At 40.2% G+C, this 15,721-nt stretch overlaps 1 protein-coding gene across 1 annotated transcript; it reads left to right on the forward strand.

Annotated features, from left to right (window-relative positions):
- Window positions 1-965: 965 nt before the first annotated feature.
- On the forward strand, window positions 966-13,413 carry rexo1 (REX1, RNA exonuclease 1 homolog). The gene is made up of 16 exons (XM_088313977.1): window positions 966-1,560; window positions 3,328-5,102; window positions 5,185-5,283; window positions 5,767-5,980; window positions 6,511-6,632; window positions 6,886-7,023; window positions 7,113-7,236; window positions 7,380-7,505; window positions 8,021-8,161; window positions 8,498-8,611; window positions 8,690-8,763; window positions 8,887-8,997; window positions 9,092-9,207; window positions 9,311-9,449; window positions 10,882-11,002; window positions 12,447-13,413. Exons 1-16 carry the CDS (start codon window positions 1,383-1,385, stop codon window positions 12,533-12,535), a joined length of 3,681 nt encoding a protein of 1,226 aa, XP_088170103.1. The 5' UTR covers window positions 966-1,382; the 3' UTR covers window positions 12,536-13,413.
- Window positions 13,414-15,721: the final 2,308 nt, after the last annotated feature.

Below are 15,721 nucleotides of genomic sequence, written 5' to 3' on the forward strand. Positions count from 1 at the left end.
AATAAACTGCACGTTGGTATCGCAAAGGATTTTTCTTTCCTTTTTTTTTAATTAAAGCCCATTGTCTCGATCATGACGCAACCGTATACAAACGTTTCTTTTAACCTGTTTTGGATCGTCTATGTAAGTTATTTGCCCGCTTTCTGACGACTATTTCGTAGGCTAGTTGGCAAATACCCAAAGTCAATTTTGAGATAGGATATGATTTAAGATGTGTCAAAGTACTTGCACTTGAATTGTATTGAATGTCTTGCATTGTGATGAATGGAAAAAAAAAAAGACATTCAGCTTTTGTGTGCAATTTAACGTGACCCGAATTTTGTCTAACAGCCGTCACAGGTGAACTTAATTTTACATTTTGAACGCACACGTACGACTATTTATTAGTACTTTTTGCGCATGCTCCCTAATGAAGAGCTGAACAAAGTTCTGGACGTGAATAGAAATGGTATCTAAACAGTCTTCCATGCTGTACACGCGTCATGAGAACAAGATGGCAACAGCATCTCACCATCGTGATCGAAGATTTAAACCGGCTTTTAGTGGAGGCAAGGGGCCACTGAGTTTGGAGCTTCTACAACAGGTCTCAACTGAGACTGGAAGAGTCACAAAAAGACATGGAATTTGCTATCTAAAGGAGGAGAGCTTTCATTCAGCTCCTGCAGCAAGTTGTCCAAACAAGTAGTGATACTCTTAACTTTTAGAAATGTGCATTGCTCTCGAAATTCGCCTACAAAGGTTATGAGGCACTTAAGGTTCACCTACAAGTTGAATATCCTTAAGTTTTTTTTTTGTTTTTTTTTAGCAGTGTTTATTGAAAAATTGTTCACGCGGTAATTGCGCAACATTGTCCACGATTCTCTTGCAGACTTGATGATCAGAGGACTTCCTGCTCCTGTGAAATAAATGTATAAACAAGTGTTGATTGTTTAAACGCCCCAACGCACACCCACGCACAAGTCAGCCATACTAGTATGAACGTTACACGTGTATTAGGCTTTATGTGACTAATCTTGTAGGAAAATATGCTTTTAAAATTGGACATTAAGTTTTAGACGAAAGCTTTGAAATGCAATTGTGAAAGAAGAGATATAGTCGAAAAGACATGGTTTAGCATGAGTTATTTGCTGGTTTGCGACACTTCTTTGATCCCATCCCAACTTCCGCAACAACGTTTTTTTTCCATCGTGAACCTGTGAGAGCGTGACGCTACATGACGTCACCAAACAACGCGAGATTTAATTTCCGCCACCGATTCAACATGGCGCCGTAGGGACGTTGTTATTGTTCTAGCACTCATTCAAGGCTTGTTATCTCGCCCGGGAATGAGCGGAACCGGCCCGACAACATTGGCGGGGGCATGAGAGGAATATCTGGAGATAATGCTGAGATCAACCGGCTTTTTCCGTGGGCTTGACTGTCCGTTTTATGCGGAATACACCGAGGGCAATGGGAATGGGTGCAACAGACCCTACTGTCACTTCAGGCACAGCCAGCAGAGACGACAGACCTACGGGGGGGTTTCTGTCGAAACCAAAAAGCTCCACGCCGCCCCAAAAGGTGACTTACAACCTTTAACTGTTAACGAGCGACATGTTAGAGAAATGTGAATGATGATGGCTTTGGTTTCACACGATAAATTTCCAATACACGAAGGTGTGTTGTAGGGCATGTCATGTGTTTCTAAAATGAGAGGTCTTGCTATCCATTGTGTTCTTTTCCAGTATTTTGTTTTGGAGAAGACGTGCCCATCATAGATTCATTCATTAGCGTGTGTTTGTCAAACAAACCTACGTTCTGAACATTTTCTTTGAAATTTTGTTAAACGCTACCATAAGAATGTGATCCAAACCCAGGCAAGCTGTGCATTTGGTAACGGGGCCTTTAGTTGAGACTACTGTACCACTTTTAATTTTAAATTGCCAGTCTTAATCCGCCTATTACAGTATTTGTTTTCTCAGTCTCTCTGGTACTTTTCTCAGATAATTCAATTTCTCCAAAACACTTGTTCCATTTTCACATCATTGTATCACGTGTACACTTAAAAAAACGCTTTCTCATTTATTTGAACAAGTTGCAAATGCTTTGGCACATTCATGCAAATGATTATGTACATTCTCTACAGTTTCCCACATTGTTAATGGCTTATGTCATGTTGATCGAAACCTATCATAATAGTCTCTGTTTCAATTGAGATTAGTTCATCACATCTTTACGTGAAAAATGGTTGAATAAGTTGTCATAATGGGGCAAGGATATGCATATTTTTTTTACATCAGTCTTTTATTCCTGGGCAAATTTGGACTTTATCAAATAAAGAAAAATGTGTGACACATTACATCACCCAACGATCTATACAGTTTCTGAAATAGCTCACAGCAAGTGAAGAATATTGTGATGTGGATCAGAATTTGTGACCCAAGGTGTAAGAAAACTGCCATTCCTACAGTGTTGCATGTACAATTTTTCCTAAGGAGATTGCCACATTATTATATAATATCATATTTTTGTGCTATGCTGTCTTCTCCTTTCTGTATTTATTCAGATGGTTTGTCAACAAATTAAAGTGTAAACATAAAAATGAAATGTGAATATTGCCCAGTCTCTCGCAATTAATCTTCCACAGACACAAAGGTGAAACTTGAGATTTAGAATACTGTAATTGTCATCAAAACTCCATCATTTGAAGTAGTTCAGAATCAATATCTAATAATTTCAGAAACATATTAATAATTGACTAAAATGCATCACACTCACGAGGTAGGGTAATTATTAAATGTATTAATGTATACAGCAGAATGCTGCAGATGTGTTTTACTAGTTGAATGTTCCTCGCTCTGACCTCGCACTCAAGGGATGGAAGAATTCTTGCATTACTGTGTGCTAGTTAGCTGGCCCTTTGAGGCAAATTTGAAATGTGACTGGTTAAAGAAAAACTTCCAATACAAGTATAGTTTAAGTTACACTGGACTGCACTCCTGATTGACATAGAAGCTCTAATTGGACAAAAATTCATAACAACCGCATCGCCTACATGCAGCCAAATGAAATGCTATGAAATGAAGAGAATAGACTTGGGAATAAACCAATTAAATGTCATGGAACAAATACTCAAATCGAGGTTGTAGGTCAGTACTTGTGATATTATTTAGACCTATAGAGAAGGACTTGCTGACTGACAGCTCAACACAGGTTAAAAAAAATAAAAATAACTGAGCTTAATTTTTACCATAAAGCTGCATTTGGGAATTAAACGTAAGCCAATTAATGTGGACATTTTTTGTGTTGGATGTTGGATTCTAAGAGTGCTCTACTGTCTTCCTGCAGAACAAGGTTATGACCCTTTCAAACCCGAAGTTGTCAGGATTCAAGAGCATCAGAATGGAACTTCGCCTCGCTCGGGAGACATCACTGGTGCTTTGGAGATGGTCAACAAGGCCATCGAGGAGGTCCGCAATGAAGTGGAGAGGGAGAAGAAGAAGCTGTCTCGGATTGGTGACGAATCGTATAGTCCCAGTAGAAGTGTGTCTTCCTCTGATGGTGTTAAAGGTAAAGGCCAAGCAATTGCTACCCACTTGGCCTACGATCCTGGCAGTTATCAAATGACATCAGGAGGGTATAACCCCACCCCTGATTCCAGCAAGTACACGCTGGATTCGGACAGTCTGGGAGGCAATAGCAACTGCATGGAGTATGTTCCCACTTTGTTAAAAAAGAATCCATCTCGGACACACACGCACAGAGTCCCCTCTCCACCCCAAAGTTCAATGTACTCAACCAGGACATCTTCCTCAACATGTAAATACACTCTGGATACTTCAAAGCCATCTACAGACATGGAATATGACCCACTCTCCAACTACTCTGCAGGGATTGCAGGCAAGCGCAAGAGCGACGTCAGCGTGTGCAATATTATTTTGGAGGGCAAAAAGGCACACAGACCTCCCACGTCAGATGAAGTCGTCCCATCTTCAAGAAAAGTACAACGACAGCGTGTCGACACAAACAAGTACACCGTTTCTGATTCTGATGGTGAGAGCTCTGGAAGCGAGTACAGACCTACTTCGCTCAGTAATCTTCAGCAGAGAAAAGCCAACAGCATGGCAAAAGTCGGAAACAATGTGGAGAAGGAGAGGAAAGAGGGTGCTAAGGGGACCCTACAAGCACTGGCACAGAGGAATAAGGAGGACTTTGAGACACGGGAACGTTCGGAGGTAAAAATAGGCTCAGAGAAAAAGAAGGTAAAAATTGACAAGTCTGGCAAAGCAAAAGCAAGCCAAACATCTCTTATCAAAAAAAGTGGCGAGGATAAGTCTAAAGAGTCACAAAAGGAGTCTCAGCAAAAAGACCCGACAAAAAAGGAAAACAAGAGTCATGGGAAAAACGATGAGAGAAAAAACACTGTTAAAGTTAAGACTATTGACAAAGTTAAAGAACACAAAAGAAGTGATGGAAAGATGAATTCAAAAACAAATTCCAGCAAACAAGCTACGGACACTGACAACCATGCAAAGGACAGCAGTAAGTCCAAGACTTCAGACAAGGAGCAAAGCAAGCAGAAGGACAGGAAGCATAAAAATGGTCAACTCGATGGTGGTAAAAAAGACAAGAATGGAAAGAAAGTTAACAAAAGCAGCTCCTCTAGCATCAGCGCAAAGAGCAAAGCCAGTTCAGCAGTGAGCAAAGGTAAAATGAAACACAGCGTCAGCCCTAAAAAGGTGAAAAGCCCGGAGCAGAAACAAAGAACTAAGAACCTGAGTCACGCTGAACTTTTTGGGGATGAGAGCGCAGAGGAGGCAGAACCGATCATAGTGGATGATAGCGATGACGATCCGGAAGAAGTTCTCATAAGGAAATCTGCTGACGCTTTCAAGTGGGGGCAACTAAATAAGAGGAAAGCCTCGGAGTTGACTCAGTCTTCCTCTGAAGATGAGGATGAAAGAGGCGCGGAAGAGAGCGGGACGAATAAAGATGCTGTGATAGACTTGTCACTTTTCCAGGATGACTTTGACTTTGACTCAGATCCCATGGAGGAGTGTTTGCGGATCTTCAATGAATCCAAGGATGTTAAGAAGGAGGACAAGGGAAGGCAAGCTAAACAGGTAGCGCTCTTATCGAACATTTTCTATTTTTCTTATTTTGGTCAAACTGTTGGCGTCACATGTTAATCTTGCGTGTTTTCAGCCATGCAAAGATTTAGAGGAGGACAACATTGAGAACACTTTAACCACTCTCTTCCCTGGTCAGAAGAAGAGAGTCTCACACTTTACTGCCAAAGGAAATGTAAGTGAACCTCATCCTCAGTCGAAAGAGTCTATTTTTATTATTTTTTAAAACAAAAGGGCATCTTTTCCGGTATAGGGAAAGAACTTGATGAGAATAAAGTTGTATTTTCAAATTCACTTGACTTTCTTCCCATTGACTTTAATATGATATTCAGCATTTATCAAGATAACAAATTGATTCATTTAAATTTTTTTGTATTTAATTTCATTTTTTTAATTTATTGTAGCTGTGACTTCTCTCTGAAAAAAAATCTAATTGCAGTGTTAGATTAATTTGGCAAAATGCCTCCCAAAAAGTTTGAGTGCCCCTCACTTATAGTACAAAAGATTTCTTGATTAAAAATGTAATACATACATGACTGTAATTTATTAGACACACTAAGTGAGTAAACTCAATCTGGCCGCTGTTCCAACCTGAAGCCATTTAGGATTTTGAATCTAACATCTGAACCGCTTTTCCTTGCTGTCCTTTTTTTGTCAGACTGATGCACATTCAAAGAATGTGGTCCGGCCGTACAGCAGACCCACGGCTCAGGAGGTTTGCTATCAGCGCATGCAGATGGCGCAACAGCAAGCTGCTGAGCTTTCTGCTTCGGTCAAACCACCCTCACAGAGCACACCCAGCCCCTGCTCCTCCGGAGAAAAGAAAAGGATCGCACATCGTCCCAACCCGTTGACAATATCCTCAAAGACAAGTATGTAATGACCATTTAATTCTATTGATGGTTAAGTGGGGTGGCGTCTGTTGTTGCTCCACTGTAAAATCATTGGAAACAACTATAACTGACGCACCATCTGCCATCTTTGTTCGTCCTCTGGGAGAAACGGATGCATTTTGTTAAACCTACCTTTGTTCTACTGCTGATTAAGAAACAACGGACAAATGCAGAATCAAACTTTTTTCCTGGGAAAAGGAGAGAGTCTATTGTTTCATTTGGTTTATATGCCATCATTGAAAACAAAATGGTCTAAAATGGCTGGCAATGAATGTTAAATACCTCTCTTAACATTTCAATCCGAATTACAAATGATTACCTTTATTAATGGATCTCAAATGAATTTGTCATATCCCGTTTAAATATATATATATTCCAGTTCAACTAACAAAAAAATTATTTTGAAGTCTTACTGTATGGCAAATTCATAACTTTAAAATGCCACAGAAATGTTTGATGGGGCTATTATGGCAATTTCTGAAGATTTTTTGCTCTGAATATTTGGCCAGGTTCTTCAGATACTAAACTAGCTGTCAACCTGCCTGTTAGAGCCCAAACCACAGCCGGGATCTTGTCAAAGACCACAACTACCGTTGCGCAAAAACGAGTGGCTCACACACCCACCATGAAGGTATTTAACTTCTATAATGTCTTAAAATTACGCAATATGATTTGGAAATCCAGTATAACTTTGACAATTGCTATCAGACTGATTCTATGTAGTCACTTTTCTAACATATTGTACAGTAGTTTAGCCATGGCAGGTCTGGTACCACTGTTTGCTAGGTACAACCTTTGATTGTGATGACAAATCGGGTGGTGAAAATAAGTTTTAAGAATGTTAAATATGACCTAATGCCATTACACTCCCTGTGTTCCCTCAGAGTTCTTCAATGAAACGTCCCATCATCCCCACTGAGTTTGGGGCCAAAGTCCCGACTGTGATTCGCCAGCGCTACCTCAACAATTTCATAGACGAGTGCATTAAATTTTGCCCATCGGAGGATGTTGCCTTTCAGATGGTAGGAATGTCTTGAAAGTCTAAGCTGCTATCTCAGTTGGTTTGCTTGTGTCATGTTCCTTGTCAACTGAAGCTGTTCTTTCTCGCCAGGGCCTTGATAAGGAAAAGCTGGTGTATGAGCGGAGTAACAGCAAGAAAATCTATGTCAATATAGCTGTTAACACGCTGAATAAACTCCGTAACAACAGCAGCTCCTGCTCCTCGCCTGCCATCAGTATGTCAGAACAGTCATACGTTGATGTACACTTATACAGCACACCATCTAACGTTTACTGAGTGTGTCAAAATTATTAGTCAGGCAACATACCTCTTTTTATTCTGCTAACCTTTGTAGTATTTGTCTATGTTGCTTTGCAGAGGAGGCAAGTTTACCTCCTTCCCGGAAAGCACAGTCTCATCAGGATGTTTTGGGAGGACGTCTTGCAGCTACAACCAGTTTCACTGTCAACAGGAAGGGTAAACAGCATGAAGAGAAGCTCAACGGTCAGCAGTTTTGCTTTAATCCACCTTGTTTCTAATTGAGTGCAGTAGAATTCCTCTATACCTGATTTCTTTAAAGGAGACATTTTGGACAATTTCATGCAATTACTTCCCAGTTATCGCAATGATATTGAACAATTCAGTGTGATAGTGACTCTAGTATGTCACACTGTGCAGGCCGGTGGCCAAACTATTGCGGAAGTACAGAATGGCTTACTCATGGGCACAGTTTCAGATATAGGCAAAAACAGAAGATGGAACAGAGGAAATTTGCATTTACTTGAAGTTAGAGCATTCACTGCATATCATGCACTGGAGTTTTTGTCTTTATTTATATTCTCTGTACAAAAATCCACATTTTAAATAACTTGTCATATTTACAACTAAGCATGCTTGCCAAATTCATCGTAAAGAAGCTGCATATTTGCAGTGTTATCAAAATGCATATTACGTGTATTTGTTCATGCTGCGATCCAACCAGAACGGGTCTGTGAGCTCTTTGCTCTGCCACACTTTAGGAGCTGCACTTTACCAAAAGCTGAAGGCGTATCTGATGACAGAGGAGCAGCTGCAAGAGCACGGATACCCTCGATTAAACCCCAATGCTGTTGGGAAGGCTATTATATACAACCTCCCGGAGAAGAAGGTCATCATGGACCGTAAGTACATACCGACATTTATCTAATATGATGCATTAGTTAGTTTTGGGAATGGATGATTCCATAAAATATTCCCTCTGCTTGATCTAAAAATGTCAATGTAAGTGTTGCCATTTGAAATTTAGTTTTGTGTCATGTCTGTGGCCTGCTCCCCACCCCTACAAATGTAAAAAAATAAACGAACATCCTCTGAGACTGGTAATTCCATAATTCTTGCCAATGGTTTATGTATAGTGGCCGTGGGAGATTAGATTTGAGTGTAAGATTAGATTATTTTCCTGTGCTTTTTGTCCAAAGTCTTTCAAGACGATTTAATACTCTTTAATGTCTTTGTAGCATTCACCAAGATATGCTGCAGATGCGGTGCTGAGTATAAAGTCAATGTCAAGGGTAACTGTGTTCGCAAAGAGGAATGTGCTTTTCACTGGGGACGTTTGCGCAGGCAAAGGGGTAAGGTGTTTGTTAGTTATCCATGAAAAATGGTCAAACCTCTTGTTTACATCAACCTCCTCTGACCTGTTGTGGCAGTGGCTGGAGGCTGGGACACCATATACAGCTGCTGCTCCACACTTGTGGGTTCTCCAGGCTGCCAAATGGCCCAGGTATCTTCCAACCTCCAAACTACTACGAGCGTTTTAAACCCAATGAAAATGGCCTTTGTAATTTTGAATGTGTACGTTAAAATGAATTTATTTGATGAATCTCCACACTGCACATTTCCACAGCAACATGTTCAAGATGGGCGTAAAGAGTCGTTAGATGGCTACGTGACAACATTCAACAAAGCTCTCCCACTCGATGGCAATGGAGGAGTGTTTGCCTTGGATTGTGAGATGGTAGGTCACACGTAATAATTCAAACTTAATTTCTTCTCTCATTACACAGTGCCCTGTTGTTCTCATCCAAAACATTTCTTTCACTTTTAAAAAGTGTTACACTAGGCAAGGCCTGGAGCTGACAAGAGTAACGGTCATAAACTCAGACTTAAAAGTCATCTACGACACGTTTGTCAAACCTGAGAGCAAAGTGGTTGACTTCAACACCCGGTACGTTTGTCCCCTAAATCCTGAACTTAACCGGTACTCTAGTGAAGATCTCTCCAGTCTAAACAGTATTGTGAAGGAACTACTTGTTTTTCTTCCTCAACAGATTTTCCGGCGTGACAGCGGAGGACTTGGATTGCGCCACCATCACCTTGAGAGATGTTCAGGCTGTGTTACTCAGTCTGTTCAGTGCTGAGTCCATCCTGGTGGGACACAGCCTGGAGAGTGACCTCCTGGCTCTCAAGGTACCAACACCTCCTAAGGTCTTTTATTGAGTTATCAATCGAAGAATTGAAAGATCAGCCACCATTTAAATGCTATTATACGTAAAAGTAAATCACTGATGTGTAGTAGACCACTCCCCTGGCTACACAACCTCGGTTCTGTTGCCATTCATGTTACATTGGGCCTCATGTACTAACAAATGTGTAGGAATGTTTACACAAGCCATTTTGTTCGCGCAGCTGTGCATTATGTTGATTAATCACAATTAATCCTAAATAACTGTGCGAGCCAGCGACGCCCTAATTTGCACAACACACACCCATTTTTCTCCCAAAGATGGCTTCCATTTGACGGCACTCAGCCAAAGCACAAAAATTGGGGCAGACGTTCTCAGTCTTTATCCTATTTTCAAGTGGTTGATGTCATCGGAAAGCTTGTTTGGAAACACAACATGACAGAATATAATAATTATGTCAATCATGTTTAATTAATTCTGAATTTTAATGAGAGAATGCTGCCCACAAAATATGCAAGGAGTAAATAAATTATGAGGCGATCAATAAACATAGCACACGTCTTTAAACTAGATAGTAAGGGATACATACAGCACAGAAATACTTTATGAGATTCACGCCGATTGGAGTTACGGCACAGGCAAGTCCGCGGTGACGTGTGGCAATTTAATCTTTTTGACTGTCTTTTGTCAACTGTAAATTTGTGGAAATGTTCTTCTAGATTTGTAACGTTCATGTGTCGGGCTACTTGATTGATACGAATACTCTGAAGCCTTCGATTAGAGCGGCTTAATTGATTTTCAGGTTCAGCGTAGTCTTGTGTTCTGCTCTTGAGTGACACCCGCCAAAAGAAACATCCACTCATATTATGTACAATTAGAAATTAGAAATCCCTTTATTGTCATTGTACTCAAGTGTGCAACGAGATTAGATGGCTCCCCTCTCCAGCTACAATACAGTAGCACATACAAGCCCTTGAACGGAACGAGAGTAAATGTGAGAAGTGTCCTTTCATGTTTCTTTTCAGTCCATTAGTCAACTCATTCATAAATTCTCTATTTAAATTACTTTTAGAATTATTACCATCGCTTATATCTGAGTAGTTCCAATATTTTGTATGTACTGGGTAGAAGTTTTTTTTTGGTTAGTTTTTTTTCTAAATTTGTTTGCATAATACGAAAAAATTCAAACACAAAAATATTAACGAATCACACTTTTGTGCACCAAACATAGGTATGCACGGTTAGTAAACAAGGCCCATTGAATAGTTTGTTTATACGTGACCTGTGACTGACTTACGAGCAGAACAGGATAAATTCTGCCTTTCATCCAAATTAAACTGGGATTGTGTATTTTTTATGAAAGTTTTTTTTTTCCTCACTGATAATTAAAATTATTCTTGTCATTCTCCATGTCTGCCTTTTTTTATCCATTTCAGCTCATTCACAGTTCAGTGGTAGACACAGCCATCGTGTTTCCTCACCGACTTGGTTTACCCTACAAACGTGCCTTGAGGAATCTGATGGCCGACTGCCTCAAACGCATCATTCAGGACGGTGGTGAGTGAAGTTGCACAGACTTAGATGCAGTGTTTTACTGTACCGGGCTTTACAATGCTATATCTTATTGATTTCACTTTCATTTTTGTTTCTAAAAATTTCCTTTCTTTTACGCAAAACAGAGGGAAGTTGAACATTTCAAACAGAGAATTCGATGTGTGAATACATCACTGGTGTGATGTGGTGGTAAAATTGATTACTCGACTCGTACTCCAACTCGATGTTATAAGCTTGAATTTGACTAATTGCTAATCACGTGTTTTTGGTGTTATAACGTTCTGTGGAGCAGTAAAATGTTCAGCCAATTAAGCGACACAGTTGTCATACACATGGGCGGGTTCAAGAGTACGAGTATAAACTGGTGCTGGATAAGAATCGTGGTTAGCCTCGCTAGCTTCTGTTATTCCAATTAGCAGTTCTCTAAAAACGAAATAGTCACACCAACGGGACTGATTGCGAGGAACGAGGGTAACGGCATGACATGAAGTCCAATCTTTGTCTGCAAACTGTGTCAAAATACAAGCAACAACTGTGTGAGAATGAAAACTTAATAATAATGTCAACACACATCAAAATGACAACACTTGTCACTATTCGATTTTGTGTTCTAACAATTGTCACAGGAAGAGGTCGGTAGCATGATCACTTCAAAATATGGAAGTCTATTCTCAATTACAATAAAAGCAAAAGTGAAATAAAACAGTGAAACAAAGAAATGCTGAACTGAATTTTTGGGAGCCTGGCTACGATATCTCGTATGACAACACGGTATGGTAGCGAACACAAGATGGGACTGGTCTCCATTAGTTCCAACAATTACATCCAATGTAATACTGATTTGCATTTTATTTTTATTTTTCTGTTCTGGACTGTCTAGCTGTCTGTATTTCGAAAAAAAAATAATTTTATATATATATATATATATATATATATATATATATATATATATATAATAACATAATATATATATATATATATAATAACAATACTCAGTTTTTTAGATATTTATTTAATAATTTCCTTATTGTAGTAGTAATTATGGTGTCAAATTGCACCGCATTGCATGTTAGATAGAAACATGCGTATGATGCAGTACAGTACACCACTGCAAACTACAACTAGAACATGGAATACCTCTGAGAATGCCAGTCCAAATTGAGCATTAGAATATATATATATATATTTTTAATGCAATTCTTTTGTTGAATCTCTTCAGATAGGAGGTGCCAGTTGTTCAGCATGTTGTGGATAATTTGGCTAAAGCTTGAAAGGCCAGCTAAAACTAAATGTTGCCAGTAGATGTCAGCAGTACATGCTTTTAATTGAGAAAAAAAAGACAAAACATAATTGAAGGCATTTCTTCATAGATTTCTCAAGTGCTGACTTGATTATGTGAGGTTTTCCAAGCTGGTTAAAAGCACAACTCTCATTTCTGAATTTACAGTGGATGGCCACGACTCGAGTGAAGATGCTTCCGCCTGCATGGAACTGATGATGTGGAAGCTGAAGGAGGATGCAAAAGTCAAGAGATGACCTCACGCCACCCCTCCAGGCCTCAAATCACGCCTAGGAAGGGCACTTGGAGATGTTGGGACAGTTCAGCCCAGTTTTGAGCACAAACAGGCCAGAAGCACCTATTGTTGTGGATTCTTGCTTGTGACGGAGATGAGCAATAGAAGCCCTCATTGTCAGTGTTACTTGTATTGAGAATTCAGTCCTCATTTGTATGTTTTTGAGTCAAAATGGATTTGTTCGTCGGTTTCATTGAGTCGTTCTAATGCCCATGGCCTCAAGAACAATCGGAGAATAAAAGACTTGTGTTGTCCACAAAAGGACGTACGACGGGGATTATTATCATTTCTACGGCAGGCTACATTGCACTCGAGGAAAGCTCTTGACGCGTTTCGAGTGCGAGTTCTTCATCTGTGTTCACATGCGTTAACTACCTATGGTGAGGAAGTCACTTATTCCTTGTTAGATTGCTCTCTTGGTCCTTTGGAACGTTATCATGGAAATGCACATGTTGTTTTCCCACATTGCACCGACGTTCTGTTCGTACAAGGCTAGTTGTATCACGTTCAGTTAGCAAAAACCTGACTTAACTGATCATACTTGATCATATTAGGTAAACGCGTTGTGTTTGCTCCAAACTATTTAATAAATTAACCGTAAAGCACTGTACTTTTCAGTACCATCTCTTGTATGTGCTTTGCATGAAGCAATATCCAATAATACATATACATTTCTGAGATCGGCCTGCACTACTAAATTCAGTTTATATGAGGTATCCTGTTATGTTGTCAGGTTGATAATGACCACACAGAATGCTGTAAATAATGATGCAGTTTTCTTTTCTATTTCTGTATTTTTGGTTGTTTATCTTTTCTATTAAAAGGGTATTAGTAGAAAGAGGTCAGTCTTTTTTTTGTTTGGTCTTGTTAGCTGAAATAGTGACAGTCCTGTGCAAGTACAGTGCGGGACCTCTTGCAGTGTGACCATCCTGACCGCGTGTCCTCCCAACAGCAGGTGCAGCTGCTGTAACCCTCCTTTCTCCAGCAGATGTGACAAATGGGAATGAAAGGCTAAAGTGAGAGGCCCTTCCTTTGCCTATTAAGCTCCTCACGTCGCATGTCAGGATGCATTTCCACCGGGCGGGCCAGAGAGCCCAGGTATGAAAAGAGCCAGATAGCCGGGATCAATAGCGACACAATGTTGCGGTGACAGCGAGGGGGGCTTCCTAGTGTGTATTGACTGTTGCAGAGGATTTCTTAAACGTGGGGAGCAAAGCAGCTTAAAGGGGTCGTCTTCATTATCAAATTCGATCAATGCTTGCCTTTCTCTCACTCTCTCTCCCGTGATCACCTTCGAGTGGTGTGGGTCACGCCGGCCGATGTGGGGGCTCTGAAATTGACCCCATGCTGAGGGAGGGAGAGCTCAATTATCTCTGCGTGAGCCGAGCAAAGAAACACTTGACTGAACAATTTTTCTTTATGTAGCAATGTAAATACTGACTATTAAGATGATGTATCTGATAACTAAGGTTAAATAAATAAAATAAAAATTGTGATTAAATAATCACAATTTCCAATCCGCTCTTTTAGCTCTTCTAATCAGTAATATTCTTCAGAAGAAAAGCATTACTTTTTGCATCTTTACTCATTGGTTGGCAGATTCACGCCACATTAATTTAAGTTCCTAGGGAGCGGACCAACATATATAGATGGAGAAGGTAGCATATCTTTTTCCCCCTCTCCCCTGTGGTCCACCGTCACCCGTGCAGCTGTGCAGCCTCACTCATTTTGGGTGCCCTTGACCTCCATTAGACTGACTGTTGCACACCCCTTACACTTGTCTTTAATCTACAGCACTGTGTGCCAAACTGCCAATTAAGAGACTGATCCTGACTCAGTCTCATGTATTGATCTGCTTTGTTCGGCTCCCGAGGGATGAAAATATTAAAAGGAGCTAATTGGACAATAATGTGTAACAAAATTAGAAGACAAACATGTAATGGGATGAATGTGAAGAATTTCACCTATTAGTTGATAGCTGACCAACATGGTGCTGTTACTGTTTATTTACATTATGTTTATTTACTTTCTGAAACTACAATGGCGTGTGTGTGAGTGCGCACACACTCAGTCAATGTCAGTTTAAGCCTGGAGTGTGTCATAGCCAGTGTCAGAGCTCACAGCGTGATCCTGGCTACTTAAAAAAGACCCACTGACCCACCGCCTGCGCTCCCACTCCGTCTCAGGTCAAAGGCCAACCGGCCTTATCGATTCCCCCTCATGAAGGACGCTTTAGCTCCCCCGCCCGCTTGCTGCTCCTGTACCAACATCGCACTCCCAAAGGCCCTTCAATTGTGTTCCACATGCCGATTGATCCAGTCGTTGTCCGAGGGGGCCTTCCATTCACATAACTGACAACTACAAAGGTCCCCTCTTGACAGATCTTGTCAATATAAATTTCCACTATTGATAACTCATTAAAGAAAGCCGCGACATAAGGGGCTTTGCTTTTGAAAACATCTGTTAAACAGGCGACATTAACAAAAAGAGAGCAGGACAAAAAAAAAACCGAAACAGTAAAGGCGGGGCATATAAGCCATCACGTCCCGCCTCATTCCCGTCTGCTCTCTATTAGACAAGTGCATTTAAAGAACTAAAACAATGACTAGCACTTTATTTATTGACTCTCACAAAGTTGATGATTTTTATTTGTGAATTCTTGTACTTTAATTAATTAATATTTTAATATTGCATATTTGAGAACAACTATTAATACATTCTAACTAAATTTGATCCTTGCCAATACAAAATCCACATGAAATATTCTACACTCAAATAACATACAGAAAGTCCCCAGTTGAGATTTGATCGCAGATCCTTTTTTGACTTTGAGGCAGATGAAACGCTCCATCTTGCTGCTCTTATTAAAGTTATATTGGAAAAAAATATGATTGGCTGGTGACCAGCCCAGGTTGTATGCTGCAACCCCGAACAGGAGATGCTGGTACAAAAACAGATGAATGCAGTGATTTCTCAAATACTTTTTCTGAGCATTTGTGGAACTTATATTCCTGTGCTTCAAAGCAACCTCTTTTTTTTATTTTTATTTTTTATTTTCAGCGGAGGAGACTAATTACTCGTGCAACCCACATATGGCTCACAGGTCACAGGTTCCCCCACACTAAACTTGTGAATTTACATTGACTCA

Source organism: Idiotropiscis lumnitzeri, chromosome 13 (assembly GCF_059441095.1).
Source record: "Idiotropiscis lumnitzeri isolate Australia: NSW breed Sydney's pygmy pipehorse chromosome 13, RoL_Ilum_1.0, whole genome shotgun sequence".
Taxonomy (NCBI): domain Eukaryota; kingdom Metazoa; phylum Chordata; class Actinopteri; order Syngnathiformes; family Syngnathidae; genus Idiotropiscis; species Idiotropiscis lumnitzeri.

Bases quoted from the DNA above. Each gene is read 5' to 3' on its own strand.
- rexo1 (XM_088313977.1), top strand. From the start codon at position 1,383: ATGCTGAGATCAACCGGCTTTTTCCGTGGGCTTGACTGTCCGTTTTAT. The intron at 7,024-7,112 runs GTAGGAATGTCT...CTTTCTCGCCAG, and splicing joins AGGATGTTGCCTTTCAGATG to GGCCTTGATAAGGAAAAGCT. The intron at 11,003-12,446 runs GTGAGTGAAGTT...CTGAATTTACAG, and splicing joins ACGCATCATTCAGGACGGTG to TGGATGGCCACGACTCGAGT.